This window comes from Eretmochelys imbricata, chromosome 27, assembly GCF_965152235.1.
Source record: "Eretmochelys imbricata isolate rEreImb1 chromosome 27, rEreImb1.hap1, whole genome shotgun sequence".
Classification (NCBI taxonomy): Eukaryota; Metazoa; Chordata; order Testudines; family Cheloniidae; genus Eretmochelys; species Eretmochelys imbricata.
Window position 1 is genome coordinate 11657558 of NC_135598.1, and position 25601 is coordinate 11683158.

Here is a 25601-nt window from a genome sequence, read left to right on the forward strand (position 1 = left end):
CGCGTTTCCCTTGTATCCCCGATCCTGCCATCCGGTCTCACCTGGCAGCCTGCTGGGAAGCATCACGGTGTGGTGTCCAGCGGGGCGTCCTCTGCGTGTGTCCTGCTCACGTTCTTACCCTGCGCCCATCACCATGGTACGTGGGTGCCTGCCAGGAGCACAGTAAGCGCCAAGGTTGGCATCTGTCACACATGGGTCTTTTCCTCCTTCCTCACCCTGCAGAGTGGATTTATCTGGGGCAGGGGAGTTCTGGCTGCTGGGCTCTGTGGTGTTTATATTAGCCAAGGGAGGTCCAACAGTTACGCCCGGCATTTGGCGTGGAGAGTGTTCTTAGACCTCACGGGCATTCACTGCGCAGCCCGGGACCGGCCCTTGAGAAAATGCCCTCTCCTGTCCTGCACTGCTGCGCTTTCCCCTTGTGCCATGGCTCCGAGGTTCCTCGTTCCAGAATTCTTATCCTGCCTCCCTCGGGGCCAGCCCTTCTCCCTTCCTCACGCTCCCCATCTGTGACATGGGGAGGACAGTCCTGGCCCTGGTGAGACTGGGTGAATGGCATGAGGATGGGCTGTGCTGCCATGTGCGAACACAGGGACGCCTCTCCAAGCAGCCGCTCCAAGGCTTGACAAAACTTGGAAGCTAAGAGAGGGCATGGGGGTTGTACTCAGGATATGCCCTTGACGATATTTTGGGGTGGTCTATTGGGGTTGCCTAGTCAGAGCAACGTCTGGGGTAGGTTACAATAGTGCTTAGTGCCGTTAACTAGTGCCTTATGCTGGAGTGTCTCTGGGCTTTTTCCAAAGGTGGGCAGGTGAGGAATTTATCCCCATTTATCCCCATTTTGCAGGTGAGGAAACTGAGGTCAGGAGAAGGGAAGTGACTTGCCCAAATGTGTGCAATGCGTCAGTTGCAGGGCTGGGCTGAGAAGCCCCGTGTCCGAATGCCCAGGCCCTTGCTTAACCACTGGGTAGCGCTTCCTCTGCTCACACGAAGGCTGTAGGAGGCTGTTCTGTTAAGAGGTTCAGGGTCTAGGCTCAGCCTGCAGCTGGGCAGGTTAGTTCAGAAATGCCTATGAAAGATGAGAGAGGGAAAATCCTGGCTCTCCGTCCAGCTCAGTGCGTCAGGGAGTATTTTAAGGAGATGGAACCAGAGACCACGTGAAGCCAGCATAGCCGTGAGCATAGCATGGGAGAGCAATGCGGCTGGCAGCAACCGGAGCATGTTAGTCACTTTCCACCCCAGCAGAAAGCGCGTCTGGAAATGTGTTTGATGTCTGCACAGCAGGGGAGGATTTCGGGTGGCCCTTTCCCAGGCTGATCGAGGCTCTGGGCTGAGACGGTCACTAATGATTTCAGGGGCAGCAGTTCTGAGAGGCCCAACTTTAGAGACCTGGGTTTTCACTATGCGCTGAGCACTGGCCCCTGAAAATCATCTCCCTTTCCGGTCTCTCACAACGAGCCCCTCGAAATCACTTGGCCGCAGCCCCAGTGGACTTAGGCTGGAGGTGGGCATCTCTCTGCCCCCCGCGGTGCAGGGACGGCACGCCCGGCTCCCTTCCCGCAGCACTGAGCGCTGCTCCAGCAGGAGCGCCTGATTCTGCTCGCATTGCGCGTGGTCAGCCCTGCCCTAGAAGGGGGATGAGATCTGCCCTGCCGGCGGGATGTGCCCAGTGGGTGGCACCGCAGTCATCTCGCGGCTTGGTGTATAGTCCACACCACTGGTGGCCTCACCTCACCCGTCTGTGTGAGTCTTTAAACCCGAAGGGCCCAGCGGTGCCCAGCCCGGTTGGGTTCATAAGCTCAAGTGCCTCACGGTCGCAGGCGGCTGGTGCTAGCCTTGGTCTCTGCCCCTTTTGTATCCTGGGATCATATGAGTCAAGCATGGGGGGCCTCTTAGCACTCAGCCGCCCATGTCACTTACACGGCCTGGGTGTATCAGTGGTGTCCTTGTTTTGAATGGCAGCGCCATGGGGCTCAGGATTCGTCCTGTCCTGGTTCAGGTGTGCCACTGTCCCGGTGTTACCCCCATCCCATCCCATCCCATCGGGTTTATTGGTTGACTCCCGGGAACCTGGGCCGTGTTGATGGGGTGACGGGCCTGGGACGGGCATTGGGAGGATGCCTGGTGGTACCAATGTCTCCTGGGCCAGGACGCCGCCCGCCCTGACTCCTCTCCTCTCTCTCCTTTTCCAGGCCTATTCTCAGGATGCCTACTTGAAGGGCAATGAACCCTACTCCGGGGGAGCCCAGAGCATCCCGGAGCCACCTCCCATCTGTTACCCTCGGAAGACCTACCTGTTCCAGTCCAGGGCTCCCAGCCGGGAGGCGATGGTAGCTGAGCCTTTGCAGGGACAGCAGGCGGACGGCAGACCCTACCGGCCTGCTTCTTCAGGCCCATCTTCCCCCTTGAACAGCGCGGCGCTCAGCAGCCCCATGCCCACCACCTGGAACGAGGCCAGAAGCGACACTGCTCGGGAGTTCGGCAGCACCCATTCCAGCCCGGCCCACCGCACGGAGGAGCTCCAGTATGGAATGACCCAGCCGAGGCCCGGGATGCCCGTCGCAAGGCCGGTCCCAGCCCCCAGCTCCTTCTCGCGCGCCTCCAACGCCAGCTTCCCAGGTCCCCTTGCTTCTTCCTTGCCAGAGAGGTACGGCGTCCCGACTGCTTCCTCCATGGCCAACCAGGCCTGCTACGGGGTCCCCAGGCATCTCCCAGACCATGGGACTCACTGTGGCTTCAAGGACAGCCGGGATGCCAGCACGGGGCCTGACGGCCCGGGCCGTCCCTCCTGGGAGTATCTGGGTGGCCCCAAGGCCATCAGACGGCTGGAGTGCCAGCAGGCGCTCTCCAACTGGCTGTCCAGCCAAGTACCGCGCCGGAGCGCCTCGGAAGAGCGGAGGTACGTGATGCCGCCCCGGTACCGCAGCGTCTCTCAGGACCGCCTGGGAGACACCCCGGCCTCCAGAGGCTGGCCCCACAGTGCCTCACAAGACACCTTGCTTCAGCCCAGCCACGACAGCTGGGGCTACCGGGCCCGGTCCGACAATTCCCTGGGGAGGTATGGGCGCTCCATGGAGACTCTGGAGCAGAGCGCCCTGGTCTCGCCCCGCCTGGACAAGTGCACATGGCTGCCAGAGAAGTTCTATAGGCCGGGCCCCGGGCAAGTTGCCCAAGCTCAGCCTAGCCAGCCAAGTTCGTACGCCCCCTCTTGCTCCTCTCGAGACCCTCCCCCCGCCCACGTGCAGAAACACCCTTCCCAGCCCAACCTGCGGAGCGCCGACGACTCGGGGTACATCGGGTATAGGAGCTACAGCCCCTCCTTCCAGCGCAGGACTGGCCTGCTCCACGCGCTCTCCTTCAGGGACCCTATCTTTGGTGGCCTTCCAGTGTTCAATATATCTCAAAGGCAAGGAACCCAACCAGCACCTTACCCGGACAGGTCCCCGTCACTGCCAACTGCCGCCCCCCCTGGCCCGGACCACCTGCCGGGCAGCGGGCCCGAGATCCCCAAGGACCAAAGAACCCCCAGCCAAGACAGCAGCGCCAGGTCTCTGCAGCCGGCTCTGCCTCAGCCCGAGGCGGAGGAGAGGAAAGAGGAGGTGGTCCTCCGGCAGAAGCCTCCCACGGGCCGCAAGGCGCCGGCCCCCGCCAGGCAGATGAACTTCATCTTCCCCGACCACATGAAGGAGACGGACATTTGCGACCCGCCGCCGAGCTGCAAAGGGGACAAGCCGGCGGCGGAGCGGCCCGCTCGGCGGGTGGCACCGTTGGCGGTGCCAGAGGATTCCCTGGCATCCATTCCATTTATAGGTGAGGGGGGAGCGCTTGGGAACCTCAGGCACTGGGGGGGGTTCCTTCAACCAGAGCCCAAGGTGGTGGGGGTCTCACAGCTGTGTATCCAGCTCAGGAGCCAGGGAGTATCTCGCCTCCGAAAGCCCAGCACCAGGGATCCCCTCGGGGCAGGAAGCAGCCTCAGCTGCAGGGTAATGGATGCTGAGGAGCAGGCATCAACCTGGTGGTAATGACATGTCCCCGCTGGGACCGAGCCGCAGAGGGTACAGGCCTGTTAAAGCCCCACCGACAGCGTCCTGGCTCTTTAGCTCAAGCTGTAGACTTCCTGCCTTTCGCTCCGAAGGTCCCTGGTTTGATCCCCGGTGCATCGGCCAAGATGGCAGCTTGGTGCACAGGCAGATCCGACCGTAGGCTGGGCAGGTGCAGACGGGCACAGTGAAGCCAGGTGCTTGGGTCCCTTCAGCTGCCTGCTTGGATGAGTGTGTCTGGTTTGGAGAAGCACATGCAGGGGAGAAACAGGCAGCTACGGGCCTCTTGTTGCCAAACCCACCATGGATGTGCTAGGTGGTCCCAGAGATCGGGAGAGCAAAGGGCCAGAGACATCGGGGTGGAAAGAGAAGGGGGTGAGGAACAGTGGCAGGGGTATGGGTGGGCCATCGCACTGCTGCCCTGGTCTGGTGGTAGTCGACTGTGGTCAGACAGTCAGGTCAGGCCCAAAGCAGTGCTTGTCCTTGCAAGCAGCAAAGCACAGGGGAGCGTGGGGAGGAAGCATCCAGCTTGGGGTAGGGAGAAAGGGTCCCCAGTGCGTCCGGTGGAGGAAGGGTCAGGGACGCCCAGGAAGGAGCCTACTGGTCAAGGGGCCTGGCTGCTGTTGTCCCTGCTGGGGCATATCTCAGCAGAACTGTGTGCTGCGGGGAGCCCGGGACCGTCCCCTAACCTGCCTTAAAGCTGGGTGCCGGCCTTGGACATCCCATCGATGCGGCCTCTGATTGTCCCGTTGCCCCTTCCATGCGCTGCTAGACTCGGCATTCCTGCGAGCACCCCTATCCCCAGAGCCCTGCAGCTGGAGCTGCTTGCAGGGGCTTGGCAGAGTCGGGCCTTATTTGCTGCTCACGAAAGGTGCCTGCCTGGCGACCCCCGAGGCTGAGTTCCATCAGCTGGCTGCCAGAGAGGCTGGGGGACGGGCACTGCCCCGAACGTGACGCTCCCCAACACGGGGAGTCCTGCCTCTCTGGGTGACGCAGACCTGGGCTGAGCCCCCACAACTCACTTTGCTGTCTGGTGGTGCTAGATTCAGACTAGCTAACAAGCGGCCAAGGGCGTTGTCTCCCGTTTCTGCTCTCCTGTGCCATCCAATCCCTCTGTGCTGCACTGGGAGGGGGCTGGCCACAGGATTTCCCGCCCGCCACCCCGAATTCCTTCTTGCCTGGACAGGGCAGGGATGTGGTTAGCAGGTTGCTGCAGCTGTCCCCGCCTGCCCAGCGCTGGCCTCCGTCTCACCAGGCCAGGCCCAGCTTCCCAGGAATACGTCTCTCCGGCCCTGGCTTGGCAGAAAGCCTTGGCAAGGCCTGCCAGTGTCCCAAGCACTCAGTGTCTGGGAACTCCCCCAGCCAGCAGGCACCAGGAGAAGGGAGAGGCCCAGGGACTAGCTCCGTGGCCTGACTTTGGGGCCACCAGCCCTAGGGGACAGGGGGCTGCTGGGCTCCCTGGGGAGGTACCATCTCCCATGGCTTGAGCTGCCTGGTCCTTTGCTGCCCCTTGGGAGGTCACAGTAAGTGGGCTCCGGCTTGCCTGGTAACCACTGAAAACTGCCACGCTTGTAGTGAGGGGGGGGGGGTCTCCTGCCGGGGCCTCCATTGGCAGAGCCAAGAGGTGGGTGTGACGGCAACGCCCCAGCCGAGAGTGGGTGCTGCACATGCGTGGGGAGAGACGGTCCCGGCCCCAAGGAACTCACAAGACAGACAAAGGGCGGGGAAGCAAACAGAAGCACAGAGGAGGGAATAGACCTGGCCAGGGTCACCCAGCAGACCCCGACTCCCCGTCCGGGGCCCTGCTGCTGATCGTGCCGTTTCCCCAGACGCTGGTCCAGCTGCAGCCAGACCAGACACGGCCGCTCGGGGGTTTTCAGGGGCGAGCAGGACGGGGGGAGATAGAGACTCCGGGGAACCTGCAGACCCTGCCGCCTTTGTGTGTCTCCTGAGCAGGGCAGGCGTCTCCATGCCAGCCCAGCAGCTGGTCTGTCCTGAACACAGGCCTCGGGGAAAGGGGTTGAGTCTCTTCTGCCTGCCCTGCAGCCACTTCGTCCCCAGGCTTCCCTGTGGGGCCTGAGATGAAACCTGCCTGGGGTTCCATCCAGTGAGACCTGGGCCCCCAGTTGATGGGCAGCTCTGGCCCTGTCAGCCTCTCCCCGCTCACTGGGCCCCGCGCTTCCCTGTCCCCATCGCTGATGCCTTCGGGGGACGTCATAGCCTTTCTCCCTGGCACGTGTCGTCTCCTCATACCCGGGAGAGCCCAGGGCACAATGGAAGCCTTACTCAGCTGCCCGTGACATGCCCAGCCTGGCACTGTGGGACCGTTGTTCTCCACGCATTCCTCACAAGCCTGGCTATTGTTTGTGCGCCCAGCCCGGCCCGGCCCGCCTTTGTTCCCCTGGCCACCTTGCCCGGGGGAAGCAGCGGCACGGGGCTGCCCCGGCACACACAGCCGGCCTTGTTGGCAGCAGAGCAAGTGCGTCGAGGCAGGGCCCTCAGCCCCTCCCACTAGTTCCCAGCCCCCTGTCCCGCTCCAGCCAAGAGCAGCTGTGTGTCCCTAGAACATGGCCTCAAGCCCTGCCGGCACCTCCGTGACGGGCTATCGGTGCACCCCCGGCATGGACGCTGGCGCCTGGGCTCCAGGCCCCAGCCCCAGCCAGCGCACCCCTGGCCTGCGGCTCTCAGGGCAGCGGGGCTCCTCGGAGATGGAGGGCAGGGCTGGATTCTCCGGCACCGGTGGTGATGGGGGAATGACCGGTTTGCTTGGGGAGGCAGCCCTAGGTTTGGAGGGGTAGGGGCAGCTCACTGACTTGAACCGCTGGGCTGTTCCTTCCTGGGGGGGGTAGAGGGGATTGAGGATGGGGCAGCAGTTGGAAAAGGCCTCTTGCGTGCCTGCTGCCGAGCCTGCACCGGGCACTGGCACTGCGGCCCCCGCCCCGGGAAAGGGTCCTGGCAGAGGGTCTGGAAGCCAGGGGTTCCCTGGCACTCTGGTCCTGGGCTTCTCACTGCAGGGGGTGCTGGTGGAGCACGGACTGCGGAGATCTCAGGCCCCACGGTCCCAGCCTCGCAGCAGGAGGCACTCTGGGGACTGGTGCCGTAGGGCTGGGGGAGGGTCTCCCAGTGGGAGGCGCTGGGCGGGAGACCCCAGCCTTTCCCGCATGAGTCTCTGGCTGGCTAGCTGCTCTGTTCTGTCCGCCCACGGTTCCACTGGTTCACGGTGCGCCCCATTCTTCTAGACGAGCCGACGAGCCCCAGTATCGACCTGAAGGCAAAGCACATCCCCGCCTCCTCCGTCGTCTCCAGTGCCGTGAACTCAGCCCCCTCGATCACCGGCAGCCCCTCCTCACCCGCCTTCACCTTCGCCATCAGCCGCCATTACTCCCAGGACTGCAGTAAGTACCCACCCCTCCCGCTGGGGCAGGGGGGGCAGCAGCTGATCAGGGCCTGAGAAACACAGGAGTCCATGCTGCTGGGCTCCTGCCCGGGTACCAGGGTGGAGAGCGGCCTGTGCCTTGAGCACCCAGGAGCCAGAGTGCAGAACAAGAGAGAAGTAGGGAACGGCCCTGACTTCTGGGGGGGACGTCATGAGGAGTCGGCGGAGGAAACCCGGGAAGGGAAATGCAGGGTGAACATGGGGGGAAACCCTCAGGGTCCTGCTGGGCCGTGGTGCTGCCTCCCCAGGGAAGGTGATGGGATCCCTGTCGCTTATATCCTGGGAAATGAGGTGTATGCAAAGCACCTGACAGCCTGCTGTAGGGGATGATCCTGGCCCCGGCAAGGGGAGCAGGGCCAGACGAGCCAGGTAGGAAAGGGCCTTGGCCTGATGGGAGGAAATGAGCTACGTAAATAAAGGGGCTGGGAGTATGTGAGTGCCAGCCATGAGGGGAATTCTCAGGGCTCCGGTAAATCGCTCCCTGGAGGAGCCTGCTGCATGTCTGCAGATCACGTGTCCCCTACCATGCCACCGCCCCCAGGGTCCTGCCCCTGCATCCCGACTGCACCACCTCCCGACAGGAAACTGGACCCGGGGGGCTTCCCTAAACAATGATCAGCCAGCTTCAGTGGCCCTCAGCGTCAAACAGCGCTGCTCCATTGGTTTACCTGGAGTGACTCCGGATTGATGCCCGTGTGGGTGAGAGGAAGCTCAGGCCCTAAGTGCGTTCATGGACCGTCTGTAAACAGCTGCAGGAGAGCCAGGTTGTACCAGCTCTGGTTCAGCACTCTGTGGCCAGCTCTTCCCCAGGCACCAGCAAGAAGATACAAGAATAAAAATGGCTCTGCTGTGAGAGCTGAGGATCTCTCCCTCGCCCAGCATTGTTAGCCCTGGTGCGCTCTCCACATCCCGGCTCAGCTCCTTACTAACCATCAGCCTTAACCACAAAGCAGGACAGGTGCCCTGCTGGGGTATTCTGATCTGGGGTCCTGCTGCATGCTGGCACACGGCATACGTTGTCTCCCTGTATTCCTGCCTTGCTTGCACGTATTACAGACGGAGAAGCTGATGCACAGAGAGGTTAAAGGACTTGCTTGAAGTCATGCAGCAAAACCCCTGAGCCCTGACTGCCAATCCCCGAACTCTAACCATTAGGCACGTTTCCTCCCAGAGATGGGAATAGAACCCAGGAATCCTGATCCCCAGTCCTTAGTACTGTGACAAGCTAATCCGTTCCCGAGGCTGGTAAAACACCGACTGCCTTGTGAACTGGCTCTTCCCGTGTGTACTGATTGCCCTTTTCTCTCTCCTTTCCCTTTCAGGCAGCATCAAAGCCAGTCGCCGATCCTCCTACCTCCTGGCCATAACAACAGAGCGCTCCAAGTCATGTGACGATGGTCTGAACACATTTCGTGACGAGGGGAAGATCCTAAGGTAGGGGTGACCCCTTCCCCACCCCGTTGCGTGCCAGCCAAACAACGGCTTCTTCCCTTTTCAGGGGTAGCCCCAACCTAGCCTCATAGCTGCATACGTCAGGGTGTGATCTCCAGCTGCTGTGCATTAGAGGACAAGAGAATTCAGGGCCTCCTGAAAGTGCAACTATTGGCCAATCTTGGATTTGACGGGCCGGGAGTGTGATCCATTAGGGCAGGGGGTGGGACACAGAACTGGTCTGATCCAAGGAAGGCATGAGGCTAGATACTGTGTGAGCGATCAGTTCTCCACATGTTACCCCATACCCCGGAATCCTTTGTGCTGTTTCACAACTACTAACTTTCCAAAGTTTACTGTTGTTCACTGCCTGGCCTAAGGCTTGTTCCTAGGGGAGCTGGTGGGTTATAGCTGTGGCCTTGGTCAGTTCACACCCTAGCTGATTTCACAGTAGCATCCCCATGCAGACAAGCCCTAAGCCAGCCTTTGCATTCATGGCCTGAGAGATGTGACAGGGCACTACTGAAAATCAGGCCCTAAGTGACTCTGCCAAGGCCCCACAGTGAGTAAGTAGCAGAGCTGGGATTAGAACTTGGGACCACGTACCCGTGTTCCTTTCGCTCGTCCTGCAGCAGCTCAGCCAAAGCACGGTGTGTGAACGTTGCAAACCAGCCCCTCCATTTGCTGCTGCCCTCGCGGGGGATCATTGCACAACTCACACAGAGTGTGGTTTGCATCTGTGGATCTCAAAGGCCCAATTGCCCGTCCTCCATCAGAGCCAGAGCTCGAACCCAGGTCTCCTGAGTCCCAGGCCAGAGCCTTCTCCACAGCCCACAAGGAGCCAGTGACTCTTGCAGCTCCATATTGAAGAGATGCCCCAGCCGCTGCGAGAAGGGGCTGGGGCCAGTGGGGACTGTCCTTGAAACGCCCTTGTGCTCGGGAACGCTTGCCACCTCTCCTGCTCTGTGCTCACGGGTGGCTGCTTTCCTTGCAGGAGGATGCCAAGCCGGGTGCCGAGTCTCCGCATGCTGAGGAGTTTCTTCACAGACGGGGTAGGTGTTCGCAGTGAAGAAGAGGGCAGGGGTTCCATCTGCCACTGTAATGATGCCCGCCAAGGCCGTGCTGGTACCATGCACCCCCAGCCGCTTGGATGCCACCCACTGGGGCCTGGTTTGCGTGAGGGGAGCCGGGGCTTCATGTTGGGTGGCTGCTCTGCCTGAGACCGCTGGGCATTTCTGCCCTGCCCGCCACTGCTATCCCGAGTCCCTCCTGAGGCTCGGACGGCCTCCGGCTAGCACAGTACAGTCACAACTATGCTGTTGTGGTCTTGCACCCGGTGCCTCCAATGGGAAACCACAGGTTTGTGCATTGCCCCCGCACAGCCCCGAGTAATCAGTGAACAACAGTTTGCTCTGATCAGTTTAAGGCCGGCGACGCCAGGGATCAGCTGGTGTAAAACGGGCCAAACAGCACTGATGTCAGTGAGCTCGCCTTGCTTCCGCCAGCAGAGGGTTTGGCCCGGTGGGTTCGTTTCCTGCTCTGCCTCCTCTAATGCTCAGGGACACGTGCTGGACCATCCGCTGCATTTCCCTGCACTTGCAGAGCCGTTCACTCCAGCGCACGTCAGTTCCGCTCCAACATTGAGGCCCGCTCTGCACTGGGGTAAATGAAGCCTTTGAAGTGTAGGGCAGTGGGGCACCTGCTGCCCCACAGGCTCACGATTGCACCAGTGGGAGCTGCGGGGCCTTATCTTGACTGGGATTTCAGCCCTCAGGTTTGGCTCATTGGTTTCAACCCCTCATGCAGACACAACTTAACCCAGCACAGCGTGACTTGCATCAGCGCCAGCCTGATTTCAAGCCAGAGTGAGTCAGTTTTGCTGCCCCTGTGGAAACTCTGTCTACATGAGGGATTTGAACTGAAGCGGCTGAAATCCTGGTGGGGACAAAGCCTGAGAGTTGCCTGGTGTTATCACAGTGCTGGGCCTGATCGAGCTGGGAGGCCTGGCTTTCCTCTCCCCAGTGGGAAGCTACTGCCTGTAATGCCCCATGGTGAGAGTGAGAGGGGTAGCGTGCCAGAGCTGGAGAGGTTCCTCCCCCAGCACCATGCGTGCCTGTCTGCCTCTGGACTGCCAGGGCGCGAGTGCAGTACCCGTGAGGGCCGTACACCCATCTCTCCCTTCTCCTCTCCCCCTGCAGTCTCTGGACAGCCTCGGAATGTCTGAAGACACGCGATCAAAGAGGCACTCGACCTCCGACCTCTCGGACGTGACTTTCAGCGACGTGAGGAAAGAGGGCTGGCTCCACTACAAACAGATCCTCACCAAAAAGGGGAAGGTACGTGTCCGCTGTACAGGAACCCCAGGCCAGGGGGGAAGTGCTGGGTGGGCTTGTATGGAAGAGAAAAACCCCTCTTTGGAGATGTTTGTGTGATGTGTCATGTGATCCCCTTCTCGTCTCGAGGATCTCAAAGCACTTAACAAACGTGAATGAACCGAGCCTCAGAACACCCTGATATTGTTACTGGAAACTGAGGCACCGAATGGCAAAGTGATTGGCGAGCGTCACGCAGGGAGTCAGCAGCAGAGTTGGGAATAGAACCCAGGAGTCTTGCCTCCCAGTAGCCCATGCTCTAACCACTAGGCCATACCCCCTCACACATCCGGAATAGAACCCAGGCATCCTGCCTTCCAGAGGGTCCCGTGAAACTCTCCCTTCTGCCAAGCACCCTGTCGGCCCGTGTGCTAGCCCAGGAGTGGGAGGAGAACAGCCACTGGAATTTAACCTGGCAGAGGAAGTCTCATACCTACAAACGATGCCCCATATGTGTGGGGCGTGCTGGCCAGTCACAGGATTGACCTTGGGCATACGCAGGGATCTCTGGCCAATCAGATTCCATTGATGGCACATATAGGAACTCTGGACAATCAGGGGCCTGCCCTCAAGAAAGGAGCCCGTTTCTTCTGGCAAGGGGCACTTGGCCTGTGGAGGGTTGTGCCAGGAGGTGGAGGCAGCTTGGGGGGGGCTGGCCAGTGAGAGGAAGGCAGCGGTTTCCAGTGGCCGCACTTCCGCCCCTGCCAGTCACCCCAGTGCCAGTACCCTGCAGACACCAGGCATCGGTGCCGTGCAGTGATCACACCCGGCCAGGTCCACAGACACGCTCAGGGCTGTGGTGGTGGGTCGGATGAGAGACAGCAGGGCTGGGATGGGGTGGGTGGGTACCCGGAGGAGGGATCTGCGGGGGGAAGCCGAAGGAAACTGGACCTGTGTGTGCAGGTGGCCCTGGGGGAGACCCAAAGGAGGGTGGGGCTACCGGACCACCCCAGAGATGCAGCCAGCGAGTGCCCGCTGTCAGAACCGCAGGGACTAAAAGGGAGAGGAACCATCCTGCTGCCTCCAAGCATCCTCGAGGGCACGGGGAATCCTGGCCCTTCTGAGTCAGACAGCTGCTGGATGAGCAGCTCTGTGGGGGCCTTCCCCTATCGCCACCCAAGAGGGGTTCAGTTCCCTGGGCAGAGGGTCAGTGTGAGTGGATTGAGAGGGAAACACCGGGAGTAGATCATGCCTCGGAGGGCTAGATTCATGGGGTCATAGGGTGGATCCAGGTCGGTGTGAGTGGGTTTGATCCTCTGATTGGGGAACATGATTTCCCTCGTTACAATCAAAGCCAGAAGGGGAGAGAAGGGGTCAGCGTTCACTGTTGGAGCCCCTGGTGTCAGCCCTGGGGTGGGCTTTGCTGTGATTACAATGGAGTGATTGCTACCAGAAGGCAGCGGGGGTCCTTCTCTCTGGGCCCCCGGGTGAAATCCATAGGTCAGAGCTGAAAGGAACACGTTGGAAACGGGGGCTACACACTTTCAGTGTCTCTGCTTTGTGGGGATCTGCCAACTGCCTGGCCGAATGCACAGATGGGGCGTGATCTGCCCTGGTCGAATTTTGCCAGCAGTGCCTGTGGTCTGTGTCAGGGTTGAAGCTGGGCAGCAGCATCTTGGGTGGCATTTCCTGGGCAGAGGCTCTGGACCTGGATTGAGGCTGGTGGGCTTTGCCCCAAGTCCCTACATGGCAGCTGGGTGTGCACGCCCAGGTCGCATTGCCGTGGGCAGAGCCAGCCCTGGGCCTAGGCTTTCCCTTTGTCTAGGCTGCATGGCAGTGCCTTGAACCGGTGCTCATGTCAATGCCAGGTGGTGCCACCCCATTTCACTGCAGGCGGCAGTACCCGGGGGTCTAGCCAAAGAGGAGACCGGCTCTCTCCCAGCCAGCGCTCATTGCCCGGTCCTCTCTCCCTGCAGAAAGTTGGTGGGGGCATCCGGCAGTGGAAGCGCGTCTTCGCCGTTCTCCGCGCACACTCACTTTACCTGTGCAAGGACAGGCGGGAGGCCGTGACCTACACGCCGCCCCAAGGTGAGGAGGAGCAGCTGATCAGCATCCGAGCGTGCCTGGTGGACATTTCCTACAGCGAGACCAAGAGGAAGCACGTCTTCCGGCTGACGACCGCTGACTTCTGTGAATATCTCTTTCAGGCAGAGGATCGGGACGACATGCTGGCCTGGATCAAAGTCGTCAGGGAGAACAGCAAGGCCGAGGGCGAGGTGAGAGCCAGCATGGGGCTCCTGGCTCCCTCCAGGCCCCTGGCTCTCCACAGACGCCCCGGCACTAACCACTTTGGTTCTCTCCAGCTGTTTGCCTTCTGCTCCTCCTTTTAGGGCAGGGCTGGTACAAGCGTGGCCAGTGGAGATGGCCCGCACTTGCCCGCTTCTGGTTGGAGGACCAGCTCAGAGGGACTCCAAGTCCCAGCATGCCATGCTGGTGGACTGGGACTCCAAGTCCCAGCATGCCATGCTCTGCTTTGCCCTGATGGGTACACTGGGACTCCAAATCCCAGCATGCCATGCTTCTCCACCCCAGCTGACTGGTCTCTACTGCATGCTGGGAATTGTAGTCTGCTGGAGCGTCACCACTCCCTCAAAGAGGAGACTGGGTCAGCCTCCTTCATCTCATGCTGTTGGCTTTAGCCTCTGGCTGGGCACAGTCTGGGGGCGCTGTATGTGGCAGGTGCATCTCCATTCCCAGCATCCCTCTGCTCCATCCCCCAATCCAGGGAGTGTGCCCCCTTCCTTACTTTGTACAAAGTCATTTCTCCCGGGGCCTGTCATCCTGCAGGGACTGATGAGAGGAGGGCTCAGGAGAGGACAGAGCCAGGGTGAGTGGCCGCCCTGGGGTGCGGGTGAGAGCACCGCTCTCCAGCCCCCTCTTTTCAGTCAAGAGCTGGAGAGGCCAGGCCAGGCAGTTGGCTGACGGCTCCCTGTGGGTCAGTCCTGGTGAGATCCCTTCCCTGGCGCTAAGCTATCCCTGCAGTGCCCTGGTCCTACACGGGTCCTGAGCAGCTGGCTCATGTGTTCGTTAGCTTATGACGACCCCTGCTGGTCTGCAGAGGGATAATTATCTGAGTTTCCAGGGATCCCAGGCATGAACTTCCCTCTACAGAGGCCTTGCTATGTAATGCAGCCACCTCTTCCAGTGCTGTGGCTGCCGTGCCCTCCGAGCAGCTGGGAGCCCCAGGAGAGCTCCTCTTCCCTCTCCGGGGCGCAGGCGGAAGGCTGGGAGCAGTCTGGGCTATAGGGCAGGAGAAGGGAGACACCTGCTGGTTTGGTGTGGGCTGCACAATCCACCACTTTGGCTTTTGGAAGAAGTTAGCTGGGAGTTTCTTTTAATTGTATGGAGAATTGAGCACAGCTCAGGGGGCGCTATAGGGGTGGGAGCTGCCTTAAGATCTGTGCCCAGCTCAGGGCACTATAGGGGTGGGAGCTGCCCTAGATCCGTGCCCAGCTCAGGGCACTACAGGGATGGGAGCTGCCCTAGATCCATGCCCAGCTCAGGGCACTACAGGGATGGGAGCTGCCCTAGATCCATGCCCAGCTCAGGCCACTACGGGGGTGGGAGCTGCCCTAGATCCGTGCCCAGCTCAGGCCCCTATGGGGGTGGGAGCTGCCCTAGACCTGTGCCCAGCTCAGGCCCCTACAGGGGTGGGAGCTGCCCTAGGTCCATGTCCACCTCAGGCCCCTACAGGGGTGGGAGCTGCCCTAGATCCGTGCCCAGCTCAGGGCACTAGAGGGGTGGGAGCTGCCCTAGATCCGTGCCCAGCTCAGGGCACTAGAGGGGTGGGAGCTGCCCTAGATCCGTGCCCAGCTCAGGGCACTAGAGGGGTGGGAGCTGCCCTAGATCCGTGCCCAGCTCAGGGCACTAGAGGGGTGGGAGCTGCCCTAGATCCGTGCCCAGCTCAGGGCACTAGAGGGGTGGGAGCTGCCCTAGATCCGTGCACAGCTCAGGGCACTATAGGGATGGGAGCTGCCCTAGGTCCGTGCCCAGCTCAGGGCACTAGAGGGGTGGGAGCTGCCCTAGATCTGTGCCCAGCTCAGGGCACTATAGGGATGGGAGCTGCCCTAGATCTGTGCCCAGCTCAGGGCACTAGAGGTGTGGGACCTGCCCTAGATCCGTGCCCAGCTCAGGCCCCTACAGGGGTGGGAGCTGCCCTAGATCCGTGCCAAGCTCAGACCCCTACAGGGGTGGGAGCTGCCCTAGGTCCATGTCCAGCTCAGGGCACTAGAGGGGTGGGAGCTGCCCTAGATCCATGCCCAGCTCAGGGCACTAGAGGGGTGGGAGCTGCCCTAGATCCATGCCCAGCTCAGGGCACTAGAGGGGTGGGAGCTGCCCTAGATCCATGCCCAGCTCAGGGCACTATAGGGGTGGGAGCTGCCCTAGGTCCATGTCCAGCTCAGGGCACTAGAGGGGTGGGAGCTGCCCTAGATCCATGCCCAGCTCAGGGCACTAGAGGGGTGGGAGCTGCCCTAGATCCATGCCCAGCTCAGGGCACTATAGGGATGGGAGCTGCCCTAGATCCATGCCCAGCTCAGGGCACTAGAGGGGTGGGAGCTGCCCTAGATCCATGCCCAGCTCAGGGCACTAGAGGGGTGGGAGCTGCCCTAGATCCATGCCCAGCTCAGGGCACTAGAGGGGTGGGAGCTGCCCTAGATCCATGCCCAGCTCAGGGCACTATAGGGATGGGAGCTGCCCTAGGTCCGTGTCCAGCTCAGGGCACTAGAGGGGTGGGAGCTGCCCTAGGTCCATGCCCAGCTCAGGGCACTAGAGGGGTGGGAGCTGCCCTAGATCTGTGCCCAGCTCAGGCCCCTACAGGGGTGGGAGCTGCCCTAGGTCCATGTCCACCTCAGGGCACTAGAGGGGTGGGACCTGCCCTAGATCCGTGCCCAGCTCAGGCTGCCTTACGGGGGCTGAATTTCCGTAGGATTCCCGGAGGATCCTGCCCCACATGGAACATGTGGTAGTTCTCCTCTCCCCAGGTGTTGGCCAGCTCTGTGTTCTCACTGGCAGGACATAGCAATGGTGGAGCTCCTGGGGTTCAGAGGCCTGCCCCACAGGCCAGCCCCCCATGCAGAGTCAGTGGGGAGGCTGTGATGAAGCCGGGGATCTCCAGGCAGTAGGACGGGGAGTGGTGAGAGGCACCTCCCGTGCTCTCGCCAAGCTGTCCGACCCCAGAGAGCCAGGTGCTAGCCCCAGGAGAGTGATACGGGCGCAGGGGGGCGCCCAGGGAATGATGCTGGTTTCCCCAGAAACCCGGCCCCTGGCTGACCAGAGTTACGTGGGGCGCAGCTTCATAAGCCCCACTGTCTAATTTAATTTAATTGGGGATTGGTCCTGCTTTGAGCAGGGGGTTGGTCTAGATGACCTCCTGAGGTCCCTTCCAACCCTGATATTCTATGATTCTAACCAGCCGCCTTTGGGGAGCCTGATCTCTGGGAACCCCTGGAGCCTTCCCAAGCCAGGGAAGAGAGCAAAGGGCCATCTGCAGGGGATTGCTACGCTGGGCATCCCAGGAACTGCAGCCTGGGAGTGTGCGCCTGGCCCCAGGGGGCTGGTGGTGCCTCTTGGGCTGAGGTTTCGGTACCGACGGGGATCTCTCTGCCTGTGCCTGGTACAGCGCTCCCAGCCAGGCCTGTATTCCGGGGCTATGGCCCTGGTGCTTTTGGTCCTGCCTGGTCCCAGCTGGTTCAGGGGAGGCTGTGGGCCTCTCTCCTGCTGTGCCAATCCTCCAGCATGCCAGTGCAAGGGCCAGTGAGCCCCCCAGCCCCCCACACGAACCCCTCGCCCCATCGGCCTCGCTGGGAAGGGGCTCGGCTGATGGAAGAGTCGGCACTCGCTTGGGCTCTGGTGCCAGACATGATTCTTACGCTCTCTCCTCCCTCTTGTCTTTGTGCCGCTGCAGGACCCCGGGTTTGCAAGCCAAGCGCTTATCAACAAGAAGCTAAATGACTACCGGAAAGTGAGGTAAGGGCTCTGTGCCCCTGCTGCCTACCTGCTGGGGGGAGCATTCCCCAGTGGTTAGGGCGCTAGCCTGCGACACGGGAGACCTGGGTTCAGTTCCCTGCTCTGCCACAGATGCCCTGCGTGGCCTTGGGCATGTCACTTAGCCCCTGTCCAAGGGGCTGATCACCTGGGAGGGTCGATACCTTAGAGACTGGGGCCAGAGAAGTGCTATGGACAGACAGCTCGCAAACCTTCCGGGGCGGGAGAGGTTACACTGGGGGCGACTATCTGGAGGATTCTGTGTGGTTCGAGAGACAGGACTCCTGGGTTCTCTGGGGCAAGTCACTCCACACTCTGTGCCTGTAAAATGAGGTTCATGATACTGATGTGGGTCCTTAAAACACTTTGGGCCCTCGGAGGAGAGGCGTGGTGTGTCCGTGCCCGCACCCAGGCCCAGCCCGTCCAGAGAAGGGAATTTGTCCTGAGCGATGGAGAGAACTGGCTGCCGTCCCTAGTGGCGCAGCACTTCAGCCGGGTTTGTGTCAGAAAATTGCCGAATTCAACCAAACCAGTGTGAAGCGCCGGGTGAATCCGGTTTGAGTGCGTCTTTGCCAGGGGTTTACACGGGTGCAGCTAGATCGACTTGAACCCGAGTTGGGTTCAACGGGTGGGACTTTTCAGTAGGGACCACGGCTCGGAAGAGCTGGGGATCCTGCTGGGGGGGTGGGGGGGACTGCCATTAGCTGGGGATCTCCAAGTGGCCCTGTGGCTGGGACAGAGAGGGCCAAGCCAGGAACAGGGAGAACCTGCATTGCTCGGATGCCCCTGTAACGTTTGGGCAGCAGAGGGGTCTTGCCCTTGCTGGGCTGGGTGTGCCCAGGAAGGGGGAGCCCACTGCAGTGTGAAGCACTGTGGGCAAGTGGCAGAGTTAATTTGCATAGCTACTCCCAGGATGCCTTGCACTGCAGTTTTGCCATCAAAGCCTGCTCCCCCTGTGCAGGGTGGCTGTGATCCGGGGTGTGCTCGGTGCGAGGGTGGGGGTGAGGGGCTAGGAGGCCGGGGGCCAAGAGGAGAGGTTGCTGGGCATGCGAGGCTGAGCCCCCCCATCTGCTCTCTCTGCAGCCCCTCTGGAATGAAACCAGACTCTTCCCCCAAGGGCTCGCGCGGGCTGGGGATCAAGGCCGAGTTCCTGAAGCAGACGGGGATGAGCGCCCCCCGCTCCCCGAGGCAGGACACGGCCGTGACTAAAGGTAAACCCAGACGCCGGCGTGTGGGGCAGCGTGCGTGGCTGCCTAGGGCTGTGCATGTGTCTGCATTGTGGGGCTGGGCCCTGTGGGGTGATGGGGATGTGTGGGGTGTGTGAGATTGTGGATCAACATGGACGTGCAGCCGTTAGGGGACCAGGTCAGACAACCCGGATTCAAGCGCCAGCGACTTGCAGCTGATCCACGGCGCTGCTTCTGCTTCGCCACGTCTGACCAGCCTGCTGCCCGCAGCATGGCCCAGTGCTCAGCTGAGATCAGCTCTGGGCCGAAGAACTGCCGCGGGGAGCTGAGCCCCAGCCAGAGCGAGGTGATGCTGGGGGCAGGGGGCCGTGCTCGGAAGAGCTCATGGACACGGTCGTCTCTGTGGGTTGAAGCTACGCTCTCCCGCGACTGGTCCATTGTCCAGGCATCCTCCTGGATTCCTCGTAGCAGCATCTGCGAGTGACGAATTCTGCCGTCTCCGCTTGGCTAGGAACCTCCACCCAGCCTGGCGGATGAAGACCTGGCCTCAGTTTCCCCTGCATTCGTCGCCTCGCGGCTGGATCACAGCAGTGTGATAGATGTGGGCGGGAAGCAGTCGGCATTTGGCCACGCTGGCCGCGGGGCGTCTCCTCAGCACTGCAGGCTACCTAGAGCATTTCGCGCTTGTCCTCCACTCCGTCCACAGGCTTCCCCGTGGCCTGGGCCCAGGGGAGCGACACGACGGTCTGAAGCTCCAGGACAAAGATCTCTGCTCCTCGGGCCAGGCGCAACCTGCTGCAGGGACCCGCTTGGCTGTGGGGCAGACGGTGCTTTCTCGGAGCTGGCCCGAGGCGGGGCAAAGAGCTCCCCGGGAGCTAGGGACAGTCGTAAACCTTGCCGCTTTCACCTCCCAGTGCCCAGTGCATTTCTGGGACCTGCCTCCTCCAACCTAGACCCAGAGCAACGGGTCTAATTGTATTACCGCCCCGCCAACCCAAACGCCCTCCAGAAACCACGCTCCGCTGCACACGCGCCTCCCTCGGGAAGCACACACCACGCGTGCAGACGTCCTCTCAGTGCAGGATCCTGCGGGGCGAGATCCCGGCCGGACGAGCCCAGATCAGCACGGGTGGCGGGTGTGTGTGTGAGGTTGTGTTGGGGGTTGAAAGGCGGCGAGGCTGGCGGGGGGAGTCATGGGCCCTGTGGCGTGGGGGTGGTTGGGGGTCTTTATTCCCTTGGGTCTCACTTTTTGGACACTGACACGGAGTTTGGTTCTAGATGACGGTGCCCCCCAGAAAGCCCCTTGGGGCATCAACATCATGAAAAAGAATAAGAAACCTGCTCCACGGGCCTTCGGCGTGAGGCTGGAGGACTGTCAGCCCGCCCCAGCCAACAAGGTAGGTCCCAGCCTGCCTCTGCCCGCTCTGAGCCCCCACCCCGGGCAGAACGAGGGCACAGCACTGCCTGCTCTGAGTCCCCCCGGGCAGAACAAGGGCATGGCTCTGCCCGCTCTGAGCCCCCCCCCCTGTGCAGAACGAGGGCACGGCTCTGCCCGCTCTGAGCCCCCCCCCGGGTGAACGAGGGCACGGCACTGCCCGCTCTGGCCCCCTCCAGGCAGAACGAGGGCACGGCTCTGCCTGCTCTGACCCCCCACCTCCCCACAGGCAGAATGAGGGCATGGCGCTGCCCGCTCTGAGCCCCCCTCCCTTCCTTAACATCTGGCATCTGCCATTCCAGCTGTGCCCATCTGTGCCCCCCCCCCCCCCCGCCCTGCACACACTGAACAGCAGACCCTCCCTGTGGTCTCAGCTCCTTCAGGCCGTGTCTATTCCCTGCAGAACATCCCGCTGATCGTGGAGGCCTGCTGCAAGGTGGTGGAGGACAAGGGCCTGGAGTACATGGGCATCTACCGCGTCCCTGGGAACAACGCCGTGGTGTCCAGCCTGCAGGAGCAGCTCAACAAGGGAAGCACCGAGATCAACCTGCAGGACGAGGTGCGGAGCCGCCCTCGGCCAAACTCCCGTGTGCCGCCCGCAGAGCAGCGGGGCTCAACAGCGCCAGTCGCTCAGGATTGGCCCGGCTGCCAGGACGGAGGGGAGGGCAGGCCAAATCTGAGAGAGCAACGTTGGGACCTGCCGAGCGGGGCCCCAGCACCCCTCGTGTCTGACCCGGCTGCCCGAGGCTGCCAGGTTTGCCTGTAGGCAGAGCGGCCCCTGGGCGAGAGCCTGGCATGGCCCCAGCCCCGGTGTCCCAGTGCTACAAACCAACAGGCTGCAGCTGCCCGCTGATGTTAAATTGTGCAGAGCAGCAGCGACCCCTACTGGCCAGGCCGGGCAGTCCCGGTGACTCTGGGCTGTAATAACACCCAGCACGCACAGAGCAGGGGTCGTCTCCCAAGCGCCCTGGGGGGCAGGAATGGGAATTAACTGGGGGTGTGTGTGTGTGTGGGGCAGGGACATGCTTTGCCTCGCATCTTCCTGTTAGCTCCTTTTCCAAGGGGGGGCGGTTACACTCGTGGGCTGTGCCCGCTGATGGGTGCCGCTGCCACTTACGCCCGCTTCCGGCCCGGCTCGCCCTCTCCGCATCCCTCTCCAGGGCGGGCATTGCTAGTAGTTGCTCTCGCATGAAGTGGAAGAGGGGCTGGTTAGCTTGATGCCAGCAGCGAGGCCCCTGTGGTTCTCCCAGGCCCTGGGCTCTGAGGTTCCCCCAGCAGTGACCGGGCTGCCCGCTCTTGGCCTTCCCCCCCCAGGCAGCTTCCCCCCTAAGCACGGCCTCCTCTCCCCACACAGAGGTGGCAGGACCTGAATGTCATCAGCAGTCTGTTGAAATCCTTCTTCCGGAAGCTCCCGGAGCCCCTGTTCACAGACGGTGAGTCCGGGGTATAACCCTACCCCCAGCGCACACAGACAGATCACACACACGCACAGATCCACAGGTCTCACATGCACGTACACACACACAGCTGAAGGACATACACATGCGTGCAGAGCCAGAGATACGATGAAATTCAATAGGGACAAATGCCAAGTACTCCACTTAGGAAGGAACAATCAGTTGCACACACACAAAATGACAGGTTTCAGAGTAGCAGCCGTGTTAGTCTGTATTCGCAAAAAGAAAAGGAGGACTTGTGGCACCTTAGAGACTAACCAATTTATTTGAGCATAAGCTTTCGTGAGCTACAGCTCACTTCATCGGATGCATACCGTGGAAACTGCAGCAGACTTTATATACACACAGAGAATATGAAACAATACCTCCTCCCACCCCACTGTCCTGCTGGTAATAGCTTATCTAAAGTGATCATCAAGTTGGGCCATTTCCAGCACAAATCCAGGTTTTCTCACCCTCCACCCCCCCACACAAATTCACTCTCCTGCTGGTGATAGCCCATCCAAAGTGACAACTCTCTACACAATGTGCATGATAATCAAGTTGGGCCATTTCCTGCACAAATCCAGGTTCTCTCACCCCCCTCCCAAAAACCACACACACAAACTCACTATCCTGCTGGTAATAGCTCATCCAAAGTGAACACTCTCCCTACAATGTGCATGATAATCAAGGTGGGCCATTTCCAGCACAAATCCAGGTTTTCTCACCCCCCCCCCACCCCCATACACACACAAACTCACTCTCCTGCTGGTAATAGCTCATCCAAACTGACCACTCTCCAAGTTTAAATCCAAGTTAAACCAGAATATCTGGGGGGGGGGGTAGGAAAAAACAAGGGGAAATAGGCTACCTTGCATAATGACTTAGCCACTCCCAGTCTCTATTTAAGCCTAAATTAATAGTATCCAATTTGCAAATGAATTCCAATTCAGCCGTTTCTCGCTGGAGTCTGGATCTGAAGTTTTTTTGTTTTAAGATAGCGACCTTCATGTCTGTGATTGCGTGACCAGAGAGATTGAAGTGTTCTCCGACTGGTTTATGAATGTTATAATTCTTGACATCTGATTTGTGTCCATTTATTCTTTTACGTAGAGACTGTCCAGTTTGACCAATGTAAATGGCAGAGGGGCATTGCTGGCACATGATGGCATATATCACATTGGTGGATGTGCAGGTGAACAAGCCTCTGATAGTGTGGCTGATGTTATTAGGCCCTGTGATGGTGTCCCCTGAATAGATATGTGGGCACCGTTGGCAACGGGCTTTGCTGCAAGGATAGGTTCCTGGGTTAGTGGTTCTGTTGTGTGGTATGTGGTTGTTGGTGAGTATTTGCTTCAGGTTGCGGGGCTGTCTGTAGGCAAGGACTGGCCTGTCTCCCAAGATTTGTGAGAGTGTTGGGTCATCCTTTAGGATAGGTTGTAGATCCTTAATAATGCGTTGGAGGGGTTTTAGTTGGGGGCTGAAGGTGACGGCTAGTGGCGTTCTGTTATTTTCTTTGTTAGGCCTGTCCTGTAGTAGGTGACTTCTGGGAACTCTTCTGGCTCTATCAATCTGTTTCTTTACTTCCGCAGGTGGGTATTGTAGTTGTAAGAAAGCTTGACAGAGATCTTGTAGGTGTTTGTCTCTGTCTGAGGGGTTGGAGCAAATGCGGTTGTATTGCAGAGCTTGGCTGTAGACGATGGATCATGTGGTGTGGTCAGGGTGAAAGCTGGAGGCATGCAGGTAGGAATAGCGGTCAGTAGGTTTCCGGTATAGGGTGGTGTTTATGTGACCATTGTTTATTAGCACTGTAGTGTCCAGGAAGTGGATCTCTTGTGTGTACTGGACCAGGCTGAGGTTGATGGTGGGATGGAAATTGTTGAAATCATGGTGGAATTCCTCAAGGGCTTCTTTTCCATGGGTCCAGATGATGAAGATGTCATCAATATAGCGCAAGTAGAGTAGGGGCGTTAGGGGACGAGAGCTGAGGAAGCGTTGTTCTAAATCAGCCATAAAAATATTGGCATACTGTGGGGCCATGCGGGTACCCATAGCAGTGCCGCTGATCTGAAGGTATACATTGTCCCCAAATGTGAAATAGTTATGGGTAAGGACAAAGTCACAAAGTTCAGCCACCAGGTTAGCCGTGACATTATCGGCGATAGTGTTCTTGACGGCTTGTAGTCCATCTTTGTGTGGAATGTTGGTGTAGAGGGCTTCTACATCCATAGTGGCCAGGATGGTGTTATCAGGAAGATCACCGGTGGATTGAAGTTTCCTCAGGAAGTCAGTGGTGTCTCGAAGGTAGCTGGGAGTGCTGGTAGCGTAAATGGGCAATGACTGCCAAGGAAGGAGTACTGCAGAAAGGGATCTGGGGGTCATAGTGGACCACAAGCTAAATATGAGTCAACAGTGTAACACTGTTGCAGAAAAAAGCGAACATCATTCTGGGATGTATTAGCAGGAGTGTTGTAAGCAAGACACGAAAAGTGATTCTTCCCTTCTACTCCGCGCTGATTAGGCCTCAACTGGAGTATTGTGTCCAGTTCTGGGCACCACATCTCAGAAAGGATGTGACAAATTGGAGAAGTCCAGAGAAGAGCGACAAAAATGATTAAAGGTCTCGAAAACCTGACCCATGAGAGAAGATTGAAAAAATTGGGTTTGTTTAGTCTGGAGAAGAGAAGATTGAGAGGGGACATGGTAACAGTTATCCAGTACATACAAGCTTGTTACAAGGAAGAGGGAGAAAAATTGTTCTTAACCACTGAGGATAGGACAAGAAGCAATGGGCTTAAATTACAGCAAGGGAGGTTTAGGTTGGGCATTAGGAAAAACTTCCTACCTGTCAGGGTGGTTCAGCCCTGGAATAAATTGCCCAGGGAGGTTGTGGAATCTCCATCATTGGAGATTTTTAAGAGCAGGTTAGACAAACACCTGTCAGGGATGCTATACTTAGTCCTGCCTTGAGTGCAGGGGACTGGACTAGATGACCTCTCAAGGTCCCTTCCAGTTCTAGGATTCTCTCTCTCTCTCTCACACGCATGCAGAGCCAGAGGACACGGACACACACACACACTCCTCAGCCTCTCCTAGGATCAGGATTAGGAGTGCGGCTGGCTCTGGTGCGTGTCTCTGCTGCCCAGTGGTAACCACGTTCCCCTGCAGCCTCTGACTCGCTGCGCTGTTGTGACTAAAGCCCGCTTGGAGCCCTCCCCTCACCCACACCTCCCTACTGGACGTGTCCCCCCTCCCCCGCCTGTGGCCCTCCTTCACGGAGGCAGCCCTTGTCCCGCTGGTGCCCCAGGGGTGAGCCCATGTGTGTCGGCTGCATTGGGGGGATGGCTCTGTGACCCTGTCATTGGCACATTGCTCCGCTCGCTGCCTGGCGATCTGCCCTGGGAACCCCTGTGTCCATGCAGCAGCCCCCAGAGCCCCATAGATATAGACTGCCCCCCTTCATCCGCTGTCTCTGCATTACCCATGTGCCCTGTGCTGCCAGCAATCCCTGAGCACCACGATCCATCTGTCTGCTCAGAGCCTTCTGGGTACATGTTACTAGGGGGAGGGATAGCTCAGTGGTTTGAGCATTGGCCTGCTAAACCCAGGGTTGTGAGTTCAATCCTTGAGGGGGCCGTTTGGGATCTGGGGCAAATATTGGGGATTGGTTCTGCTTTGAGCAGGAGGTTGGATTAGATGACCTCCTGAGGTTCCTTCCAACCCTGATATTCTGATACTGCTGTCACCCAGAGCCCCCTTGCTGCCCCACCTCCTTCTTACCCCTGTGCCCGTGCCCCAGCATGCCCACCCCTGAATGCTGCCTGCGTCCTGGCCTGATGGCTCCTCTCTTCTCCACCCCTCATCAGCGTCCCTAGCAGTGCACCCGCCTGGGGCTTCACCCCCGGCCCTGGCCCAGCGGGCACTGCCCCGAGGGCGCCACCCTGGGGCCGTGCTTGGCGGTGCCATTGAACCCGGCCTCTCTCTGCGTGTCTGGCTTTCAGATAAGTACAACGACTTCATCGAAGCCAACCGGATCGAAGATGCCAGCGAGAGGTTGAAGACGTTGCGGAAACTGGTACGGCGAGTGGCCAGAGCCTGTCCCATGTGGGGCAGGGCCCTTCTTCCCTCGGGGCTGTCGGTCCCTCCTGGGTGTGGGAACCCTCCGCAGGTCCCCCTGCCACAGCCGTCAAGCAGGGGTCACCCTCTGAGCCCCCAAACCTCCTGCCCATGGGTGGGGAGCCAGCGTCACCGCCGTCCCAGGAACAATTCTCCCTCCCTT

At 59.9% G+C, this 25601-nt stretch overlaps 1 protein-coding gene across 3 annotated transcripts in view; it reads left to right on the top strand.

Annotated features, from left to right (window-relative positions):
- ARHGAP23 (Rho GTPase activating protein 23) overlaps positions 1-25601 on the top strand; it is a 73886-nt gene that overhangs the window by 35719 nt on the left and 12566 nt on the right. For 2 of the 3 annotated variants that reach the window (XM_077806221.1, XM_077806222.1), the window contains exons 7-18: positions 2190-3807; positions 7277-7432; positions 8796-8907; positions 9899-9956; positions 11103-11240; positions 13193-13492; positions 17182-17243; positions 18345-18472; positions 19727-19845; positions 20287-20442; positions 21238-21316; positions 25324-25397. In XM_077806221.1, coding sequence (XP_077662347.1) covers positions 2190-3807; positions 7277-7432; positions 8796-8907; positions 9899-9956; positions 11103-11240; positions 13193-13492; positions 17182-17243; positions 18345-18472; positions 19727-19845; positions 20287-20442; positions 21238-21316; positions 25324-25397 — 3000 coding nt within the window. The remainder of the gene's footprint in view (positions 1-2189; positions 3808-7276; positions 7433-8795; positions 8908-9898; positions 9957-11102; positions 11241-13192; positions 13493-17181; positions 17244-18344; positions 18473-19726; positions 19846-20286; positions 20443-21237; positions 21317-25323; positions 25398-25601) is intronic. The other variant, XM_077806223.1, reaches the window with a different exon arrangement.